Source organism: Phyllobates terribilis, unplaced genomic scaffold, assembly GCF_046119375.1.
Source record: "Phyllobates terribilis strain yellow unplaced genomic scaffold, ASM4611937v1 Scaffold_2__4_contigs__length_985480577, whole genome shotgun sequence".
In the NCBI taxonomy this organism is placed as follows: Eukaryota; Metazoa; Chordata; class Amphibia; order Anura; family Dendrobatidae; genus Phyllobates; species Phyllobates terribilis.
Genome location: NW_027362762.1, coordinates 886,586,447 through 886,609,367, shown reverse-complemented (window position 1 = coordinate 886,609,367; position 22,921 = coordinate 886,586,447). Strand labels below are relative to the sequence as shown.

At 44.6% G+C, this 22,921-nt stretch overlaps 1 protein-coding gene across 2 annotated transcripts in view; it reads left to right on the top strand.

The window, feature by feature from the left end:
- Positions 1-4,061: 4,061 nt before the first annotated feature.
- Positions 4,062-22,921, top strand: part of EPHA3 (EPH receptor A3) — a 532,047-nt gene continuing 513,187 nt past the window's right edge. For both annotated transcript variants that reach the window (XM_073668198.1, XM_073668189.1), the window contains exon 1: positions 4,062-4,303. In XM_073668198.1, the coding sequence (XP_073524299.1) occupies positions 4,213-4,303 (91 nt within the window). In that variant the 5' untranslated portion in view covers positions 4,062-4,212. The remainder of the gene's footprint in view (positions 4,304-22,921) is intronic.

Sequence of the window (22,921 nt, the reverse complement as noted above, 5' to 3'; positions counted from 1 at the left end):
CCCGTGGTCCGGGGCCTGCTGAAGGCCGCCACCCCAGAAGGCCTGGTGGAGATCCTGGCACAGCTCCCCAGAGATCGGGAGCGTGCACAGACCGCGCTGGAGGCCTTGGCCCGGAAGATGGCCCGAGTACAGCAGGAAGCACTGGCCGAATGGGGGAGGGAGATGGCCCAGCAGGCTGGAACCCGCCAGCAGAGGACGCCACCCGCAACGTGGAGCATGTCTGCCCCTGAGGATGGTGCAGGAGGGACTAAGGCCGGAGACGACGACGCGAAGGGAGCCGCAGGGATGGAAGCAGGTAATGGGGACGTCACCACCCTGAGCCCAGTAGCCGAAAGCCTGCCCCAGCTCCCCGTCGCAGAGCCCGAAGTCCCACTCACCGCGCCCGTTGCCGCACCGCCACTGCTACCAACTAGGCCTCAAGCGGCCGGAGCCGCGGTCACGCCCCCTTCCGCGCCACGCCCCTTGACCCTGAGCGCGGCAAAAGAGGAAGTGCCCCCGGCCTGGTCGCAAGGCCGAGTACCCCCGGGCGCCGCGGTCTCAACAGCGCCCTCCTCCCGGAAGGCGCCATACTTGAATCCAGACAGGATGCCTACGGCCTGGACACAAGGCCGAGCACCCCCGGGCGCCGCTGCCCCTACAGCGCCCTCTACCTCCACCGTGCCACCCCTGGGTGAAGATCTGTTTGCACAGCATACTAGCCCGGATGGGCTGCCCTTCGTTTGGCCACCGGAGTACATCAATCCCCGACTCCGGAGGGAACGGCCCCTGTGTGAGCCTCTAATCCCGGCTCCGGCGCCCGCCAAAATTGTCCCGCTCCCGTTGGAGGAAGCCCAGTTTGCATGGGACCCCACCGGTGAGAACCTAATGGGGTTTACCCAGGAGACCCGGGCGGACGCAGCCCGGCGTGAGGAGTGCTGCCGTCAGCAGCTAGAGGTCTTCGGGAGAGAACGACGAGAGAGGCGGATCCGCGAAGAACAGCTGCAGGTCCGGAGCGCGGAGCAGAAACGCCGAGCCCGACGAAACCCCCGTGCGGCCCACGGTCCCCACGCCACCGGGACCGTAATAAAGTTCCAGCTGGAGCATGGCTGGGGCTTTATCCGGGATCACCGAACCCCCGGCGACGTCCTTGTCACCCGCAGGGATGTCGAGAGCCACCTGCCGGAGGGACATCGCGGACGTGACCTCTACCCGGGTGATGAGGTCACCTTCACCCGGCATCAGTGTGCTAAAAGACCGTACGCCCTTCACGTACACCGGCTGACTGAGGAGGAGATACAATATGAGGAAAGCCAAGAGGACCCGGACGGGTCTGAAGACTACCCTCAGGAGGAGGCAAGGAGAGGATACCGCTACTGAAGGAAGTAGCATAAACAAAGTACTGTATATAGTTACCCGTCAGGGAATGAGAACTGTTGCTGAAGTTGTTGCTGAGTGAAGTGTGGTCCCCGTTGGGACTAGTGTGGGACTGTTAAAGAACTGTTTCCTGTGTGCCCCTAATCCCGTACCAGGCTGAGGACTGTGAGCAGCCATTCCCCTATTCCCACTGGCCGAGGACTGAGAGCGGCCACCCTGTAAATAGTTGCGCTTCTTAAAGCGCCCCCTACTGGTTTTATAGAAGAACTGCTTTTCTACTTTGGAACTAGTGACTGTTGCACTTTACCTGGTCACAAGTTGCACGGTGGCCAGAGATCAAGAACGTGTTGGTCAAGAATGTTTTATATGACAAAGTTTTATATGATGCTAAAAGAGTTAATGGTATTTTATAAGTATGTGAAGAAAGTCTGATAATGTTTCCGTAATGTTTTATACCTGTAACGTTAAGAGAAAGAAGAAAAGAGTACCTCCCATAAAGGGATGAGTTGTTGGTTAACGTCTTATATGTGAGTGCACTTTAAAAATTTTGTATGTTGTAATTTGCTTTTGCTCTATTCCAGCCCGAGGACGTGCTGTGGTTTACCATGGGGGAATGTAGCACCCCGAGGACTCGGCTGCTACAGGGGTATTGCACCTCAGACCAGAGGTGTGGTATTCCACTCCCGGGTAAGGATGGAGTGTGGAACTGGGCTCAGATAGCTGCATGCACCACACTCACCCCATTTCCGGGGGACAGATCAACGGTACTCCCACCAGATAGATGTGCAGGTACGACAGCTTCTGTCCCTGGCTGGAGTGGGGAGGGGGGAGGAACATCCTAGTGGTGTAGGAGCAGAGAGGGGAGGGACTCTGGGCAGAGGTAGGAGCCCATTGGTTGTTCGTCACCTGGGCTCGGGTGTCAGAGGGAGTATATAAGGTGGGCACCATCTTAGGACAGGGTCTGTTCTGTGCAGAGAGGAGCTCAGCCAGAGAGGGCTGACAGGGAGCTGTGGCTCAGTCTGGGCCCAGCTCCAGAGTCAGGCCTGGAGTGGAGGCCTGAAGCTGAGAGAGGGAGAGAGAGAGAAGTCAGAGGAAGAAGGAACAGAAACACCAGGAAAGGCCCAGAGACGCAAGAGAGAGGGAACCCTGAGATCCCACGAAATAACGGGTGAAGGGTTGGCAGAACAGGGTGCCGGATCCCAAACTGGTGAAGGCCAATTATCCTTAGCCAGGAACCGGAGGTCGTGGACAAGTTTTGGCGCGACCCCTCGCCATATCTACCAGGAAGGCATACCATATAGGGTCAGGGAAACCGGGAAAGGTTTCACCACCAGAAGGCCCGAGGGAGCTGGACAAAGGTGGATCCCTGGTGGGGACGGCCAGTAGAAAGGAAGAGAGGGGCGCTCAGGACCACGCTCTGGAACTGCCTGGGAGTTGGCCGAGTCCCGCACCTGGTGGACGCAGCACGGCTCGGGTGGTCCTAGCTGTACACAAGGGACCTGATAAAGAACTGTGAGTAAAGCTGTGAAAACTGCAATTGCACGTCTCTGAGCTTCCTTGTCACACCACCACTACCACTATCATCTTTTCCTGCTTCATCAGCTGCCCTGAGGCTATACCCCTCCCGTTGGGGGTTATACCATCCACGCTGCACATCCGTACCACCGGCCTCAGCGGACTGCCCTGCAGCGGCGGCTTCATAGCCGCATTCAACGGGTGGCGTAGTCGGACACTAATACCATTATATCAATAACGCCACTTAGTTTGACCACCCTGGGCACGGACCGGGTCACCGCCACACAAGGACTACTACCCCTATCGGATCCGGCTCCGGGTATTCCCCGCGCGCACGCGCGCCGCACCCCAAACATGGCCCAGGGGGCGCGTCACAATGTGTAGGAGCACATTCACACTGTGGCCATTTCACAGACAAAACCTAAGAAAAAAACAAAACAAAATGCGCAAATACCCGAAGGAAGTGAATAGTAATAGTACATGGAAATACTGTAACATAGGGGACTTAGTTAATGCTATTTGCATCAGAAAATCGTATATGACATCCCACAATTAGTACTAGATATAAAGGGCCACATCTCTAAAACCCAATGGTGGATTAAAAAAAAAGATGACATCACCCGGGGGAGCAGCGGGAATAAAATAAGAGCAAATACTGCCCCCTATTGACCGGGCAGCAGCTCCTCTTTTATGGTGTGACCAGTCAGGGACTGATTTTTGCCGGACATATACCTCCATACAGTATTGGGGGCAGATTCCCCGGCATTTTAGACCTTATTTTTGAGAATACAGCGGATATTCACATTTTTTTGCAAAGTTCTTGCTCTGAGAAATCCAGCAGCTGAATATCCCCCTGTGCTGGTATTTCAGTGCGATTTCTAAGACTATATGTAGGGGCACACAGCTATAATTCCACTTTCACTGACATACTGTAAACTCTTCTATAAACTAGTTCCCCCCAGTATCAGTTCCCTGACAATAACCCCTTCATTACTCTGTCCTTTTGCTCCCCTGCATTGGTAAACCAAGCTGCACCACTGCAAGACACGGGAGCCATAAAAAGGTAATTTAATTTCCTGATGGCAGTGCACAGGTGAAGTAATCCTCACCCTGGCTGGCAGTGGATTTTACAAGCTGGCACCAGAGACTAGCAGGCAGAGTCTAGGACCCAGGGCGGCCCCGCGGCCGGAGCAGCAGGAGCAGACTCCTCCTTATCTCCAGTGTCAAACTTGACATCAGGCAGCGGGGAGAGGAGAGGAGCATGGTAACTTGTGAGCGGAGTCTCCGCGTCCTCAGTGCTGGGCAGAGGTAATATGCGCCACCCAGCCCCGGCACTGGCCAAGAATGGATTGTCAGCTCTGCTCCATCCTCTGCCTCCTGGCCTCGCTCTCCATCGGCTGCTCCGCACAAGTCAGCCCGCATCCTCCCAATGAAGGTAAGAGATCCGGAGACCCGGCGCTGCTCTGTGCTCCTCTGCCTCCTCCGTGCTCCTCTGCCTCCTCCGTGCTCCTCTGCCTCCTCCGTGCTCCTCTGCCTCCTCCGTGCTCCTCTGCCTCCTCCGTGCTCCTCTGCCTCCTCCGTGCTCCTCTGCCTCCTCTGTTCTCCCCTGCCTCCTCTGTTCTCCTCTGCCTCCTCTGTTCTCCTCTGCCTCCTCTGTTCTCCTCTGCCTCCTCTGTTCTCCTCTGCCTCCTCTGTTCTCCTCTGCCTCCTCTGTGCTCCTCTGCCTCCTCCGTGCTCCTCTGCCTCCTCCGTGCTCCTCTGCCTCCTCCGTGCTCCTCTGCCTCCTCCGTGCTCCTCTGCCTCCTCTGTGCTCCTCTGCCTCCTCCGTGCTCCTCTGCCTCCTCCGTGCTCCTCTGCCTCCTCCGTGCTCCTCTGCCTCCTCCGTGCTCCTCTGCCTCCTCTGTGCTCCTCTGCTTCCTCTGTTCTCCCCTGCCTCCTCTGTTCTCCTCTGCCTCCTCTGTGCTCCTCTATCTACTCTGTGCTCCTCTGCTTCCTCTGTTCTCCCCTGCCTCCTCTGTTCTCCTCTGCCTCCTCTGTGCTCCTCTATCTACTCTGTGCTCCTCTATCTACTCTGTGCTCCTCTGCCTCCTCTGTGCTCCTCTGCCTCCTCCGTGCTCCTCTGCCTCCTCTGTTCTCCTCTGCCTCCTCTGTGCTCCTCTATCTACTCTGTTCTCCTCTGCCTCCTCTGTTCTCCTCTGCCTCCTCCTTGCTCCTCTGCCTTCTCTGTGCTCCTCTGCCTCCTCTGTTCTCCTCTGCCTCCTCTGTGCTCCTCTATCTACTCTGTTCTCCTCTGCCTCCTCTGTTCTCCTCTGCCTCCTCCTTGCTCCTCTGCCTTCTCTGTGCTCCTCTGCCTCCTCTGTTCTCCTCTGCCTCCTCTGTTCTCCTCTGCCTCCTCTGTTCTCCTCTGCCTCCTCCTTGCTCCTCTGCCTCCTCTGTGCTCCTCTGCCTCCTCTGTGCTCCTCTGCCTCCTCTGTGCTCCTCTGCCTCCTCTGTGCTCCTCTGCCTCCTCTGTTCTCCTCTGCCTCCTCCTTGCTCCTCTGCCTCCTCCTTGCTCCTCTGCCTCCTCTGTGCTCCTCTGCCTCCTCTGTGCTCCTCTGCCTCCTCTGTGCTCCTCTGCCTCCTCTGTGCTCCTCTGCCTCCTCTGTTCTCCTCTGCCTCCTCTGTGCTCCTCTGCCTCCTCTGTGCTCCTCTGCCTCCTCTGTGCTCCTCTGCCTCCTCTGTGCTCCTCTGCCTCCTCTGTTCTCCTCTGCCTCCTCTGTGCTCCTCTATCTACTCTGTGCTCCTCTGCCTCCTCTGTGCTCCTCTGCCTCCTCTGTGCTCCTCTGCCTCCTCTGTTCTCCTCTGCCTCCTCTGTGCTCCTCTGCCTCCTCTGTTCTCCTCTGCCTCCTCCTTGCTCCTCTGCCTCCTCTGTGCTCCTCTGCCTCCTCTGTGCTTCTTGTCATCCGGGACATATCCTTACAGCGCATTAGCTCCATGTATCCAGAACTCCGGGGTCACAGGACGCGGAGACCCCAACATGTGTCCACTATGCTGCACTACAAATGTAACACTATTTAAAGGGACCGCTGCGTAAACTGCGCTGCCTCTGCCTGTGCTGTGGAGGTTACTAATAGATTCTCCTGCTGTTTGTTTGTTGTTGGTTTTGAGATCCCTCTAGATGACTTTCTAGTACTTTTAAGTCAAAATAATTTTTTGATTATGTGGCTTTACGCATGAACTGCAAGGTGTTATATTGTATATCAGGCGAACTAACTAATAGCTGAGGTCAGGATGGACTTGTGCTCAGGACTGGACCCAGTAAAATCCAGTGAGATAGATAGATAAGATAGATTAGATCTATAAAAAAAGAGAAATAGATAAATATTAGATAAGATAGATTAGATAAAAAGAGAGCTATAGATATGATAGATAAATATATATATACTAGATAATAGATAGATCAGACAGATATATATATATATATATATAGATTTATAGATACATACATATATAGATAAGATGATAAATATGATAGATATTGAAAAGAAAGAAAAATAGATGGATAGATAGATAAAAAGAGAGATAGATATGCGATAGATTCATACATATATATATAATAGTATGATAGATATTGAATACAAAGACAGATATTAGATAATAGATATATGATAAATACTGAATAGAAAGACATATACATATATAGATAAGTCTTTAGTGTCTTTAGTTTTATACTTTATAGTGATTTTGCATTATTACAGATGATTAGTATGTATAGTGATCTGCGCATGGATCATAGTTAGGATGTTTATTAGAAGTGTATACAGTAACTTCTTCATGATCACATAAACCACAACTAATAATAAAGTTTGTATCCATTTAACTCTTTGAAGTGTATGTTCTCACATTGTGATATCAGCATGAGTTGTGCCACATGACAACCTCGGCTCTGCTCCATTGATGAGGTTCTATCTTGGCTTTTTCTATATCAGACCTTTCTTCATTTGTTATCTCCCATTGATATTAATTGCCATCATGTTTGATGTATACGTGAATCAAAAGGTGTGCTTTGTTAAAAGTGATCAGTGTTGGTGTGTATACTGTATACTTTATATAGTGTGTGTATCTGTGGCCTGGTATATGACATTTACTCTGGTGTCCTATTAGCTACTTTGCATGATAAATATACAGTATATTAGTATATAATGTACTTGGCAAATACAGTTGTGTCCATGTAAAAAAAAAAAAATATATATATGTATGTGTGTGTATTTACATGTGTGTAATATATATTATATGTATTATATAATATATATATATATATATATTTCAGTGCTGAACTTGATATTTATAGAGTGTCGAAAAACTTAAGTAAACTTTTCATGAAGTCCTGCAGAACGCTGTGAATACATTGTGATTTAAGGCATACTGTTGGGAAATTGATATTGTGAGCCCCAAAGGGAACAGTGAGTAATGACAATCTCTGTACTGCGCTGCAGATTATGTTGGTGCTATATAAGGGATAAATATTGAATAAATAAATATCACCACCAGTTGTGCGAAATGTCACTCTTAGCTCTGCTGCCCTGACAAACTCATCTACACTACATCCCTTGTGTCATTTGTCAGTTCTCTTTGCTCGGTGACATATCACTATGCACAGAAGTAACCAATGACCAGTTTAACTCTGCTACATCCACAATTAATTGTTCAGTCCTACTACTTCATCCTATAGCTGCTTCTATAAGACGCCTCTTGTGACCCTTTTATCTGCATTCAATAGGCCGTCTGCTTAGAAAAAATCTGAAAGTACAGCATGCGGGGAGAGCAGGAATAAAGTGCAGCTCGGTGTGTGAGGCTTTATCTGCAGCAGCGGAATTTATGGGGCAAACACTGGAGAAGGAGTAAATCCTTTGTAATTAAGTTAAGCTGTTATTCCTCCTTGGATGGTGCCCTCCTGTGATACTGTACACAGCGCTGCTCACCACTGATAAAGCCGAGGCAAAAATGTCAAATATTAGCACATTTCATACATAAAGTCTGCTGACGAATGGTTCCCGGGGAAAATCTCCTCCAGGAAATCCTAAACAGACTCTTCACCTTTCCACTCACTGAGCTGCACGGTGCTAGAAGTAGGAGCATTTTTGCCTGGAATGTTAATGGAAGTTTGCAGGTTTCTAGCAGGGTCCCCCCTCTGTGTGCTGCTAGATGCCAAAAATTAGAGAAATTGTGATTAATGTTTTTGTTAGTTGCCTGGTACAAAGAATGTATTGCAAGCATGTCAGTACAGAGGTTTATGGGCTATTTGGGATGTGAATGGATGGTGGACAGACATAAAATAGATAGATAGATAGATAGATAGATAGATAGATAGATAGGTAGATAGGTATTGGATAGATGGATATGGGACAGCTAGATAAATAGACAGATAGATGGATAGATATATGATAGATTGATATATAGTAGCTAGATATATGGATAGATATATGGATAAATAGATAATAGATAAATAGATACATATATATTGGATAGATAGAAAAAAGCAGCACAATACAAACACAGATTTAGCAAAGGGTGTAATCCTTAACGTACTGACCCAGTATCCTCCATAAACACACAGCAAAAAATGGCAGCACTCCAGACGTGGGATAGTGAGAAAACTGTGGTCTTTATTCACCCGTATATGCACAGATAAAGACCACAGGTTTTTTTTCACTATCCCACGTCCAGAGTTTTGCTATTTTTGTTGGATAGATATATGAAAAAAATGACAGCAGCACCAAAATCATTTTGATGTCGGGTGCCAGGCCTCCAATACCCGCTAGGATGTATAAAAAATAAAAGCAGGCGGCACTCCAATATACTATGAAAAAAAGTGGACCTTTATGAGCCCATGTAAAAGAAAAGTTTTGGTCCTAATAGAGGACCTTTATTTTCCTTTTTCTATAGATAGATATTAGATAGACAGACAGATAGAGAGAAATAGATACTATAGATAGATAGATAGATAGATGGAGAGCTGGATAGACAGATAATAGATAGATAGCTAGATAGATATTAGATAGATATTAGATAGATATTATATAGATACTTAATAGATAGATAGATAGATAGATAGATAGATAGATAGATAGATAGAGGGAGGGAGCTGAAAGTCACCATTTGGGCTGGTGTTGGTTTTTGTTCTCACTAGATAATGAGATATTGAATAGATAATTATAGGATTGAAAGATAAATAGTTATTGAATAGAAAGATAGATGATGGAGAAATAATAGATAAAGTGATTGAGTTTTTTTAAAAATATTGAGTAATATGAATTTGCACATTTGACCTAGTTTAAAACCAGATATAGCAGAGCTGAATTTGTTGTTTAGTTTCCTCTACACCTCACTAGTAAGCGGTCTGGGTTGAGACGATGTAGTCGGCGTACTATACACTTAGCTGCTTATTACGCCCCTTGTTGTTTCGCGAGGAGCTGTGTTACAGCTTCTACTTAGCTCTGCTGCATCTGACAAACTTCCCTATACTAAGTATGTATGATGCAGCCTGCATTAGTCTGAGCGCCGGCGTGCACATTATTGCACACACATCACATTGTATAAAGCTTGGTATCACATTTTGCTGTTATACATAAACATGTAGCAGAGCTCAGTTTCCCATTTTACGCCTTCTTGCACCACAAGCCCCCCCTCTCCACCCCAACTTAAAGTAATCTAATGGGTTTACTACTTTCCTATGGAAAAATGCAGAAAACACATTGCAATTGAGAAATGGATGGTGTGAAATGACAAACTCATCTCTGCTGTGTCTCTGCCACTATTTACCCCACATATGTAACATTGCTGTGTATTCTGTGTATGTGAAGAATAGAATGTTCGGTTCTTTACTAGTAAAAGACGTCACGTTGCCCTCGTATTATGTGTCCGTTTATTAAATTCCCCCATTAATCCAAGCAGATGTAGATCCCCTCCTGCCTCCTCTCTGCCCGTCTTGCCGCTCACAGCTAAGCAGAGCCGGCAGCCGATTCCATTTACACTGCATCGGTAAGTGAAAGGGGAATGAAAGCCACACTCCTGCCATGACTGCGGGCACCGGGCGCCCCCAATACATTGCAATCGCTGTCAGAACAGATGGACCTCAGTGCAATTCTCATGGCTTAGAAACACGTCACCCCCCCACCGGCCACCATTGTTCCCTGAACGGTCACTTAATTAGCCAGAAATTGACTTCTTACATCCATTGGCCTGGCGATCACAGCTTCTTATTTAATACTACATATATGTTATTATAGGACATATAATATATAGTGCAGCAGAGCAGAGTTTGCAATATCCAATGTGCCATTAGTACTGTTCTATAATAATATAATGCATTATCATGGTGCCTGGGAGAGACAATGGGACGTTCGGCTCAGATGTTTATAAATGGATTTCTTTATTATTTGTTTCTGTTGGGTAAACAATCGCCTCCTTATGTCTATAGAGATGTAGCAGAGCTGAAGCTGCTGTTGGCCGTGTGCCATGATAGTCCGGTATGCTGAGTTTAAGCAAAGTTTACCGAAAGAAAATTATAGATGCAGAATTGTCATATAAGGATGAGTTGTGTCAAAATCAGCTCTGCTACATCATTTACAGGGTGAAAAGATTTGTATCTCCTCTGTGTTTTGGATCCCTGGTCCTGGCTTACATGTACTGACCGCAATACTGCCCCGTGAAAATGACGTTAATGTTTCTGTTCTGTTATTCAGGTGTGTAAACTTTTCCCGTCTGACGTCTATTTTTCACTGCCTGTTATAGTCTATGGAGCTGTTCACATGTCTGTGCTAGTTTGCTGCCTGAGTGTAGGAGACACTTCCATTTTTGACCCGAGTCATGGATCAAATTCTCCCATCCAAATCACTGGGTCAGTGAAGTAAATGGTCAGCAGACGGATGGCATCCGAGCTTCATCCAGTGCTGTCACTTCTCACTGCCTCCTCGGTTTAATGCTTTATTAGCAATCCATGTGCAAATATGAATATAGTCTATGAAGCTGTTCACACATCCCTGTATTTTACAGATAGGGCTCAAGCCTATTATAGTCTATGGAGCTGTTCACATATCCCTGTATTTTACAGATAGGGCTCATGCTTATTATAATCTATGGAGCTGTTCACATATCCCTGTATTTTACAGATAGGATTCGTACCTATTATAGTCTGTGGAGCTGTTCATATATCTCTGTATTTTACAGATTGGACTCCTGCCTATTATAGTCTATGGAGCTGTTCACATATCCCTGTATTTTACAGATAGGGCTCATGCTTATTATAGTCTATGGAGCTGTTCACATATCCCTGTATTTTACAGATAGGACTTGTACCTATTATGGTCTGTGGAGCTGTTCATATATCTCTGTATTTTACAGATTGGACTCCTGCCTATTATAGTCTATGGAGCAGTTCACATATCCCTGTATTTTACAGATTGGGCTCATGCTTATTATAGTCTATGGAGCTGTTCACATATCCCTGTATTTTACATATAGGACTCGTACCTATTATAGTCTGTGGAGCTGTTCATATATCTCTGTATTTTACAGATTGGACTCCTGCCTATTATAGTCTATGGAGCTGTTCACATATCCCTGTATTTTACAGATAGGACTTGTACTTATTATAGTCTACAGTCACAGAGACTTGTCCAATTTTGATCCGAGTCACATATCAAACTCACCAATGCAAATCTATGGGTCCGTGAAATTTTGGACAGCCATCAGATGCCATCCTTGTGGTGTCCAGTTTTCAGCGACTGATAGAAGAAGCTTCAGAAATCTCCATCCGATTTTTTTTTTTGCATATAAGAAAAACAAATGAAGCTCTGGTGAAAATCTGATCTAAAACACTGATGAAACTCGTTCACTTTTTAGCGTAAAAAAAAAAAAAAAATCACTGATATGTGAATAAGCCCTTATGGATAGGAGAAAAATGATTGTCACACTGAGGGCAGGTTCACACGAGCGTATAAAAAATCGTTCAAAAAAAGTGGGAGGATTTTTTTCTCTCTTGTCATTCGTGTGCAGTCCGTTTTTATAGCAGCTATTAACCACTTACAGGACCATTTACAAATTGCTATTTTGCAATGTATCTGTAAAAATTGCATAATATACTGTGGCTCCCTATGGCATTCAATTTTTTTTTTTGCGCACCTATAGACTTGGGTGTGTCTCTAGAACTAGTGCATGCTGCAATTTTTTTCGTGCGCAGATTCGGTCAGATTCAATCGCTCATCTGCACTGCCCCATAGCATAACTTTGACCCGAGTGCTGCCCGTTTTTTTCACGGACAGCACTCTGCCCGAAAATACGGTCGTGTGAATGAGTCCAGATAGACGCACAGACCAAAAATGGATCCAAATCGGATCCAGCTCGTGTATGAAAAAAACTGACAATTTTTTCTCATATGGAATAAAAATCCCGAACGTCTAAATGAGACTTTATTATATGAATAAATATATAGCAGAGCTGAGTTTGCTATCTGATGCTAATTGGTGGTGTTTTCTGTGTGCTGTAATATCCATAGGACTGTCCTCAGATCCACCATGGGGAAAGCATTTCATAGAAGGATGCATTGTGCCAGATAATCTCCATACTGAAATAATAATCTCCATACTGCAATGATAATCTCCATACTGCAATATTAATCTCCATACTGCAATGATAATCTCCATACTGCAATGATAATCTCCATATTGCAATGATAATCTACATACTACAATAATAATCTCTATACTGCACTAATAATCTCCATACTACACTAATAATCTACATACTGCACTAATAATCTACATACTACACTAATAATCTCCATACTACACTAATAATCTCCATACTGCACTAATAATCTCCATACTGCACTAATAATCTACATACTACAATAATAATCTCCATACTGCAATGATAATCTCCATACTGCACTAATAATCTACATACTGCACTAATAATCTACATACTGCACTAATAATCTACATACTACAATAATAATCTATATACTGCAATGATAATCTCCATACTGCACTAATAATCTACATACTGCACTAATAATCTCCATACTACATTAATAATCTCCATACTGAAATGATAATCTCCATACTGCACTAATAATCCCCATACTGCACTAATAATCCCCATACTGCACTAATAATCTACATACTGCACTAATAATCTCCATACTGCACTAATAATCTCCATACTGCACTAATAATCTCCATACTGCACTAATAATCCCCATACTGCACTAATAATCTCCATACTGCACTAATAATCTCCATACTGCAATGATAATCTCCATACTGCACTAATAATCTACATACCACAATAATAATCTCCATACTGCACTAATAATCTCCATACTGCACTAATAATCTCCATACTGCACTAATAATCTCCATACTGCACTAATAATCACCATACTGCACTAATAATCTACATACCGCAATAATAATCTCCATACTGCACTAATAATCTCCAGACTGCACTAATAATCTCCAGACTGCACTAATAATCTCCATACTGCACTAATAATCCCCATACTGCACTAATAATCTCCATACTGCACTAATAATCTCCATACTGCACTAATAATCTCCATACTGCACTAATAATCCCCATACTGCACTAATAATCTCCATACTGCACTAATAATCTCCATACTGCAATGATAATCTCCATACTGCACTAATAATCTACATACCACAATAATAATCTCCATACTGCAATGATAATCTCCATACTGCACTAATAATCTACATACCACAATAATAATCTCCATACTGCACTAATAATCTACATACCACAATAATAATCTCCATACTGCAATGATAATCTCCATACTGCACTAATAATCTACATACTGCACTAATAATCTCCATACTGCACTAATAATCCCCATACTACACTAATAATCCCCATACCGCAATATCAGGACATTGGATATTCTGTAACCAACTTGTTTTGAAAGAAAATCTAAAGTTCCCCGTAATTACGCTTAATTTCCATCTAATTACGAATCATTGGTGGTGAAACCAGTGCATAGTATAATAAAGCCTCATTCACACGTCTGTTTTCGTCTTTTTGCTGATTTCAATTTTATATGCAAAAAAAAAAAATAAAATGTTTCGAGGCTATCCATTATAAAGTAAAATACAGGCGGCAGCCCGACGACACGTGTGTGCTGTGCTTTTTTCACAGACCGTTATGATTGGATGAGTGTAACCGGTCACACATGGACACGTCAGATACTTATTCAGACATGTGAACGGCGGCATAGACTATAATGGGCGTGCGCTGCACAGATAAAACACGTACGAGAAAAACAGACGTCTGAATGAGGCCGAAGCGTCTGTTGTAGGTTGTCTATAACAATGGGACTCTTTTCTCATGAAAGTCCTATTAATACTAATGGATTTATAACACAGATGTAGCAGAGCCGAGTCTGGCGGTGCAGAGTTTCGCTCTACTTTGTGCTTCTTTTGGTCTCTGCACTACACAACCGTAAGTAAAGCCACTTACTGCACTTATGTACTGAAAAGGTGTAAGTGACAAACTCAGCTCTGCTACATATAAAGTAATTATTAGCCTCCTCCACACGGGGGCGTCATTCCAACATGCCCCTTACTAGCCCCTAGTACGGCAGGGAGTGTCCAGGGGAAGTGTACAGAGCCCTTGTCCTCCTGACAGCTCCTCCGCTGTATACACAGTATATAGAGTATACAGGAGCCGCTATGTTTCTGTTTAAGGGCAGACGTTTCCCCCTTGTTGATCGTCTTTAACAGTTAACTTTTGACCCAAGTCATTAACAGGATTATCCGAAAATGTATTTAAGCTTCTCTGACAGCCCGGATTGCTGTAATAATATTGTGTTTGTGAGGGCAGAGCCCATAAGGAAGAAGGTGAGTGCAGAAGACGGTATATATGGCCGATGTATCTAAGGGATTTAGTGTAATCAGAGGACAATATCATTAGATGTAGCAGAGCTGAATGTGTTACCTCTCAATCCACAGAGAGACAAGTATGACAGGAGTTCAAGTCATTGCCAGGTAGCAGTGTGGTATCTGTGATTTTACATAGGACTGCAGGAAAACCTACAGCATTATTTTACTTAGAACGGCGCCATAACTCATCTCTAACACAAAGATTATATTATTATATCTATTTATTTATATTATCAGTCCAGGATCTCCCCTGTGCCGTACGTTCTCCTAACACCATATAGCAAAAAAATGCCGCAGAGATCCAGTAACCGGAGCAGCAGAAGGCTCTTCCCTCCAGAGCTCACCGTCTGATAATGGATGGGTGCAGCAAATGGGGTTTTACACTTATAAAGGAAATCTGTCAGCTGGGTTTTGCTAGGTAATCTGAGAACAGCATGAGGTAGGGGCAGAGAGCCTGATTCCTGCGATGTATAACTGCAGCATCTGTGAAGTTTTCTCCACTGCAGATCTAGCAGTTCTCTGAATGCTGAGCTCTGTATAACCCCGCCCATACCCCTGTATAACCACACCCCTGTATAACCCCACCCATACCCCTGTATAACCCCGCCAACACTCATGTATAACCAACCCACACCCTTGTATAACCCGCTCACACCACTGTATAATCCGCTCACACCCCTGTATAACCCACCCACACCCTGTATAATACGCCCATACCCCTGTATAACCCACCCACACCCCTGTATAATACGCCCATACCCACCCGTGTATAATCCGCCCACACCCATGTATAATCCGCCCACACCCATGTATAATCCGCCCACACCCATGTATAATCCGCCCACACCCGTGTATAATCCGCCCACACCCCTGTGTAATCCTCCCACACCCATGTATAATCCGCCCACACCCCTATATAATCCGCCTACCCCAGTATAACCCGCCCACACCCGTGTATGATCCGCCCACACCCCTATATAATCCACAAAAACCCTGTATAACACACCCCCACACATGTATAATCCACCCACACCTCTGTATAACCGTCCACACCCCTATATAATCTGCCCACCCCTGTATAATCCGCCCACACCCCTATATAATCCACCCACCCCTGTATAATCCGCCCACACCCCTGTATAATCCGCCCACACCCCTATATAATCCGCCCACTCCTGTATAACCCACCCCCACTCATGAATAATTCGCCCAAAGCCCCGTGGAACCCACCCTCACCCATGTATAATCCACCCACACCCCTGTATAACCGCCCACACCCCTGTATAACCCTCCCCCACCCCTGTATAACCCCCCTGTATAACCCGCCCCCACCCCTGTATAACCCACACCTCTGTATAACCCACCCCACCCATGTATAACACGCCCAACCAATGTATAGCCCGCCCACACCCCTGTATAATCCGCCCACACCACTGTATAATCCGCCCACACCCCTGTATAATCCGCCCACAACACTGTGTAATCCGCCCACACCCCTGTATAATCCGCCCACACCCCTGTATAATCCGCCCACACCCCTGTATAATCCGCCCACACCCCTGTATAATCTGACAGCACCCCAGTGTAATCCGCCCGCACCACTATATAATCCGCCCACACCCCTGTGTAATCCACCCACACCCCTGTGTAGTCCGCCCACAACACTGTGTAATCAGCCCACACCCCTGTATAATCCGCCCACACCCCTGTATAATCCGCCCACACACCTGTGTAATCTGCCCACAACACTGTGTAATCCACCCACACCCCTGTGTAATCTGCCCACACCCCTGTGTAATCTGCCCACACCCCTGTGTAATCCGCCCACCCCCTGTATAATCCGCCCACCCCCTGTGTAATCTGCCCACACCCCTGTGTAATCTGCCCACACCCCTGTGTAATCCGCCCACCCCCTGTGTAATCCGCTCCCACCCCTTTATAAACCCCTTCCCGCACCCCAATATAATACGCCCCCACCCCTGAATAATCTGCCCACACCCCTCTGTAACCCGCACACACCCTTATATAACCCGTCCACACCCCTGTATAACCCGCCCCCACCACTCATTGGCTGCTTTCTGTGTACACTGTATATTGACAGAGAGCTGCTAGTCACTGGTGAGGAAGTGGCTGGACCAGGAGGCTCAAGGCAGCTAGTCCTGTAGTGATAATCTCCTGCTGATTAAACACTGATTGTATTGAAACAGCAAAACACAGCCCAGTAATTGATACATCTCTGCAATCAGGGTCTCAGCCCCTACATCATGCTGCTCTCAGACTACATAACAAAACCTGCTGACAGATTCCATTTTACGAAGTGATCACTAAATAACAAAGCCAGACAGTACTCGCCCTCCCTCGATCCAGCACAGATATCTGCCATTGCTTTAGACCTGTAGTGATGACTTCACGACTACACAGTATATCACCGCTGCAGCCAAACACTGGGCTCAGCGGTCCGTACTGTCTGCCATCATTACTTTACATGACTGCAATTGTCTGGTGACCACTTTGCTGCAAGTGGAAAACCCTTTCAGTGCCGAACTTGGATGTCCGCTCTTTTCATGGACCTATTGAGTCGAATGGGCGAGTTTGATCTGTGACTTGGATTAAAAACGTCGCCTAATTTTTTATTTTGGGAGAGGGGGACATGGACACATGGAAGTGAACAACTCCACAGACTATAAGTGGTCCGTGTTCTTTCCTTGAGAAACACGGACGTCTGGAAGCTTCTTACTTGGAGCACTGTTGAGGGTCTCCACTGACAGTAAGGCTACCGGGGGCTCAGGAAGCCACATGGCCCATTAGGTTCTAATATATCGCAGTTAAAATAGTGGCTTTTCTTGAATGTGAAGAAGCCCCCGAAGATAATTACCCCATGACAAGCTCGGCTCTGCTCCATCTGAAGCTTTTTTAGCACTGGATGTGAACAAAAGAAATGTTTCTCTCTGTACAATTGCAGCGGTTGTCATTATGGTGGCATTATTAAGTCTTCACTTGTCTTTGTGATGTCCTCTAGTCTTAATTACTTCCGAATGCTATAGACGAAGTAATGATTCTATAGGGAAGGAAGCAAATCCCATTAAAAGAAGCCCAGATGTAACGGTCTGCTAGAGATGAGCACCAGCTAGCCATGTGCACTGGCGGGTCACACCATCGCTTGTACCGAAAGACCAGAAGACCAGTGACACGGGGAGGTAGTGATGAGCACATATCGGACCTGACGTGTGGAAACTGGTGCAGGCGCTGGAGCTATGAATTAAAGTGCAGACTGGTCTGACAAGTCCCTCGAAGACAAGCATATGGCTGCTCATATCGGATCAGGTTTCCTACTGTCCAGATATAGACTTTGTTAGGTGACATCGAATGAGGGGCAGGGGGGTCTCACTGCTATAGAGACATGAGAGTACCTCTGTTGGCCAGGTGGCAGGAAAAGCAACCCCATCAGAGGTGATGGCTGCCACTATTGATTCCCAGTTACTTCCATTCCCGAAAGTATGGTCAGAAGTCTAGAGCCAAGCAATAAGTTTAGAAGAGAAAAATTACAGTGACGTATCACATATCAGAGTCCCCCTCTTTAAAGGGGTTGTGCGGCTTTAGGCTACAAGTCTGCAGTCATTCTGTGTAACTGCAGACTTCTGAATCCTCACATCTCATGCGCTTTGTGTTGTGAGGATTCTCCGGTGCCGGGAATAGTGGGCGTGTGACCGCAAGTATGTGATTTGCTTACATGGAGTCACATGCCCACTAGACATGTGCAGTCTCTCTCAGTGCAAGTATATTGAGTGAGGCCAGACACAGTCTAGTCGGAATGTGACCAGAAGTATGCAAATCATGTACCGCCTGCTCCCGGTGCTGGGTCCAGAGAATCCTCACAGCCCACAGTGCGGTATGATGTGAGGATTCACACATCTGCAGTCACGTTGAGTAATTGCAGACTTGTAGTCAAATGCCAGACAACAATTCTACTGACTAATTCAGTTAGCTACTTCTGATAAACTTTGCACTGCTGTCAACCAAAGATATACCACTGCTATATCTAAAAAACACACGTGAGACTTTTCTTGGTTCTACTAAATCCTGCCCTACTACATATGACCAACTCAGCTCTGCTACATTTGGATATCTGATACAGGCAGTGTCGCTGGCTGGGGGTAGGGTGCACCACCAGATAAGGTTACGTTCACACCTTTAGCATTTGCAGCAGATTTTTCTGTATCAAAGACCATAGTGTTGACGGTAAAATCACTACATAAAGCACGCTTTTTTTCACACATTTGTTACTCGTTCTTTGTGTGTGTTTTTGATGCTTTTTTCCCCATTCATTTAAATTGAGATGTTGCAGATTTAAAAAAAAGAAAGAAAAGAAAAGCTAAAAAAAAACCACTGGTGCTTCAAATATCCAAAATCCACAAGGAACAGATAAGCAACATGTGCATGAGATTTCAGGAATGTCATTCGCTTTGCTGGTATCTTCTACATACTATATTCTTGTACACCCTGTATATATATATATGTATATATATACATATATATATATATTTATACAGGTGCATCTCACAAAATTAGAATATCATCAAAAAGTAATTTATTTCAGTTCTTCAAAACAAAAAGTAAAACTCATATATTATATAGAGTCATTACAGACAGAGTGATCTATTTCAAGTGTTTATTTCTGTTAATGTTGATGATTATGGCTTACAGCCAATGAAATCAAAAAAGTCATTATCTCAGTAAATTAGAATACTTTATAACTACAGCTTGAAAAATGTTTTTAAAAACCGAAATGTTGGCCTACTGAAATGTATGTTCAGTAAATGCACTCAATACTTGGTCGGGCTCCTTTTGCATTAATTACTGCATCAATGCGGCGTGGCATGGAGGCGATCAGCCTGTGGCACTGCTGAGCTGTTATGGAAGCCCAGGTTGCTTTGATAGCAGCCTTCAGCTTGTCTGCATTGTTGGGTCTGGTGTCTCTCATCTTCCTCTTGACCATAGATTCTCTATGGGTTTACGATCAGGCGAGTTTGCTGCCAATCAAGCACAGTGATACTGTTGTTTTTAAACCAGGTATTGGTACTTTTGGCAGTGTGGACAGGTGCCAAGTCCTGCTGGAAAATGAAATTTCCCTCTCTAAAAAGCTTGTCGGCAGAGGGAAGCATGAAGTGCACTAAAATTTCCTGGTAGACGGCTGCGCTGACTTTGATCTTGATAATAACACAGTGGACCTACACCAGCAGATGACATGGCTCCCCAAACCATCACCGATTGTGGAAACTTCACACTAGACCTCAAGTAGCTTGGATTGTGGCCTCTCCACGCTTCCTCCAGACTCTGGGACCCCGTGGAGTGTGTCAATGACTGCCTTCTGCACATCTGTCAAGTCTGCCGTCTTCCCCATGATTGTGGAGCCTACTGAAACAGACTAAGGGACCTTTTTAAATGCGTAGAAAGCCTTTGCAGGTGTTTTTTGTTACTTATTTTAATTTAGTGAGATAAGGACTTTTGTATTTTCATTGGCTGTAAGCCATAATCATCAACATTAACAGAAATAAACACTTGAAATAGATCACTCTGTTTGTAATGACTCTATATAATATATGAGGTTCACTCTTTGTATTGAAGAACTGAAATAAATTAACTTTTTGATGACATTCTAACTTAATGAGATACACCTGTGTGTGTGTGTGTGTGTGTGTGTGTATATATATATATATATATATATATATATATAATGTTGTAGAGATGTATTTAAAATTTAAGATGATGAATAAAACCTCCTGAATGTCTCACAGATTCCTCTTTCTACTGTTAAATTATAATTAATGTTCTGATGACAGATATAATTCTGTTTATTACTACCTGACGCTGAGCCTGGTTTGGGTTGATGAGTTCTTGTTGTGCTTTCCTTTGTGCGTGGTGTTTGTGGGTCCTCACACTGTATGCTGCATTATCGTAGTCACCCATTACATATCTTTATGTCTTCTGTAGTTTGTGAACTGCTGCTGAATATGAGGCTCCTACTTGACCAGATCACATTGGCGGCAGATATTCCGCATAACCTTGCTTGTAACACACAGAAATTTATAGAATAAAGCCTACAATCTGTCCCCTTGGCTTTCTGGACTTGCTGTGAGGAGTGGACCCCTGGGCTATGTCTGGTGTCAGCAGCTATAATGTGTGGAGTGACCTGCGGGCCGGTTATCACACATACACGGCGGCAGCACCAGATTATTATGTGGTTTATTATTAGGGATCTGGAGGGAAGCTGTGAGGAACAAGAACATACAGATTCCATACAGTCCTTCCATAGGTGTTAGAACTAGTACAAGCAAAAAAGTCACATTACAAACAGCAAAATACATTTTTATTGTATATATACATTGTCAAATGTTACAGCCGAGCTCTCCATGGGCCTTGACTACAAGGTATAAATGAAAAAGTACAGAGAGCGGCACAGAATACAATGACATTTTGCATGTACACGTTTTAGGTACTTTAATCATATTTAGTTACGTTAATGCATTAAAACTCTTGTTTCTTCTTCTTAGAGCAGGGGAATGTATACTGTAACGTTCTCTTAATTTGGGGATGAATCGTTACAGTAAATGCATCAATGACAGATGGTGGATTATAATTATCTGACGGTGGTAGAAAAAGTATATATATAAGTCACTCGTAAGAGGAGAACTGTCAGTGTTAGAGTATGTTCACATGCTGCATTTTTGCCGCTTTTTTCTTGCATTTTTTTGTTTCTAAAAAATGCAGTACCAGCAAAGAGAATGATATTTCTAATACCCCATGCACACGCTGCTTATTTTTCCTTGTAGATGTGAAGCAGTTTCGCACCTGCAGTACGTCAATTCTTTCAGCGCTTTTTCAGCCTTTTTCACCCATTCAAAGTAACGAAAAAAAAAACGCATGAAAAACGCACGTATTTTATGCAGCGTTTTTGCTGCCAACACTTCAACGTTTGCATCTGATTTTTCTGCAGAAATTAGTGAACAAGTGCCCATAACCTTGGACTTTTAGGACCGATTAACTATTTATGTGCGTAAATATGTATTTTTGTTTGGTTTTCGGTTCACATTTTCACTTGAGGGCAATGTACAGTAGTGTGTAAAATACAAATAACATGATAATTATGTAAGTGGATTATATTGGCTTAATTGTTAAATAAATATTTTAATTTTCCATATCAGCAAACACTTTAAAAGCTTCATTCAGACGTCCGTTTTTCACATATGTATTGTTCACATGTAAAATACACACATTATAATTTATGGAACTGTTCACATGTACTTTTTTTTTTTTGAAAAAGAAATCACAGTGATAGGTCCATCTTTGATCTGAGTCATGGATCAAAATTATGATAATCATGGAGCGCACTCTGATGGCATCGGTGTACAATCCATGTGCTGTCCGTCATTAACATTGTAATGAATAGAAGGTTTGGAATTTATTTATTTATGTCTGAATATATGAAAATCACTGACCAAACACTGGTGGTAAAAACTGACACACTGACCAAATACTGATGAAAATTAGGTCCAAAACTTTGAACAAACTTTTTTTACATGGCAGAGAAATCACAGACTGAGGACAGAGTGAAAGTTAGTTCTTTCCTTGGAAATTAGCAAAGAGTTCATTACGGTTCTCTGACCACTGAGTGGCGCTGTGCTCTATGTGTGTCTGACAGCTGGCGCTAACAATTAGCTGCTTCACAGCTGTCATAGATGCAGGAGTCTTCTGCAATGTATGGGAACTGTCCCATATAGACTTGATCATTACTAGATCAGACATACAAGGCTCTGCCTCTGTGTCACAATATGTGACATGGAATGACATGGAATCAATGGCACTATATAAATTATTATTAATAATAATAATAATAATAATAATGTGCAGAATAAAAAGTGGATAAAGACTTTATGAAGAACAAACTAAGTGTCAGTAAAAACTCACCCAAATGTATGTAAGTGTTTCTGGACATACCCAGATCTGTAGAAAGAGCAATTATTAGGGATAGACTGGACTCCATATTTTGCCTCTCTCCAGCCTGAAACAGACCTGATGTTTAGTATCACTTTATCCCAAAAGTGCTCATT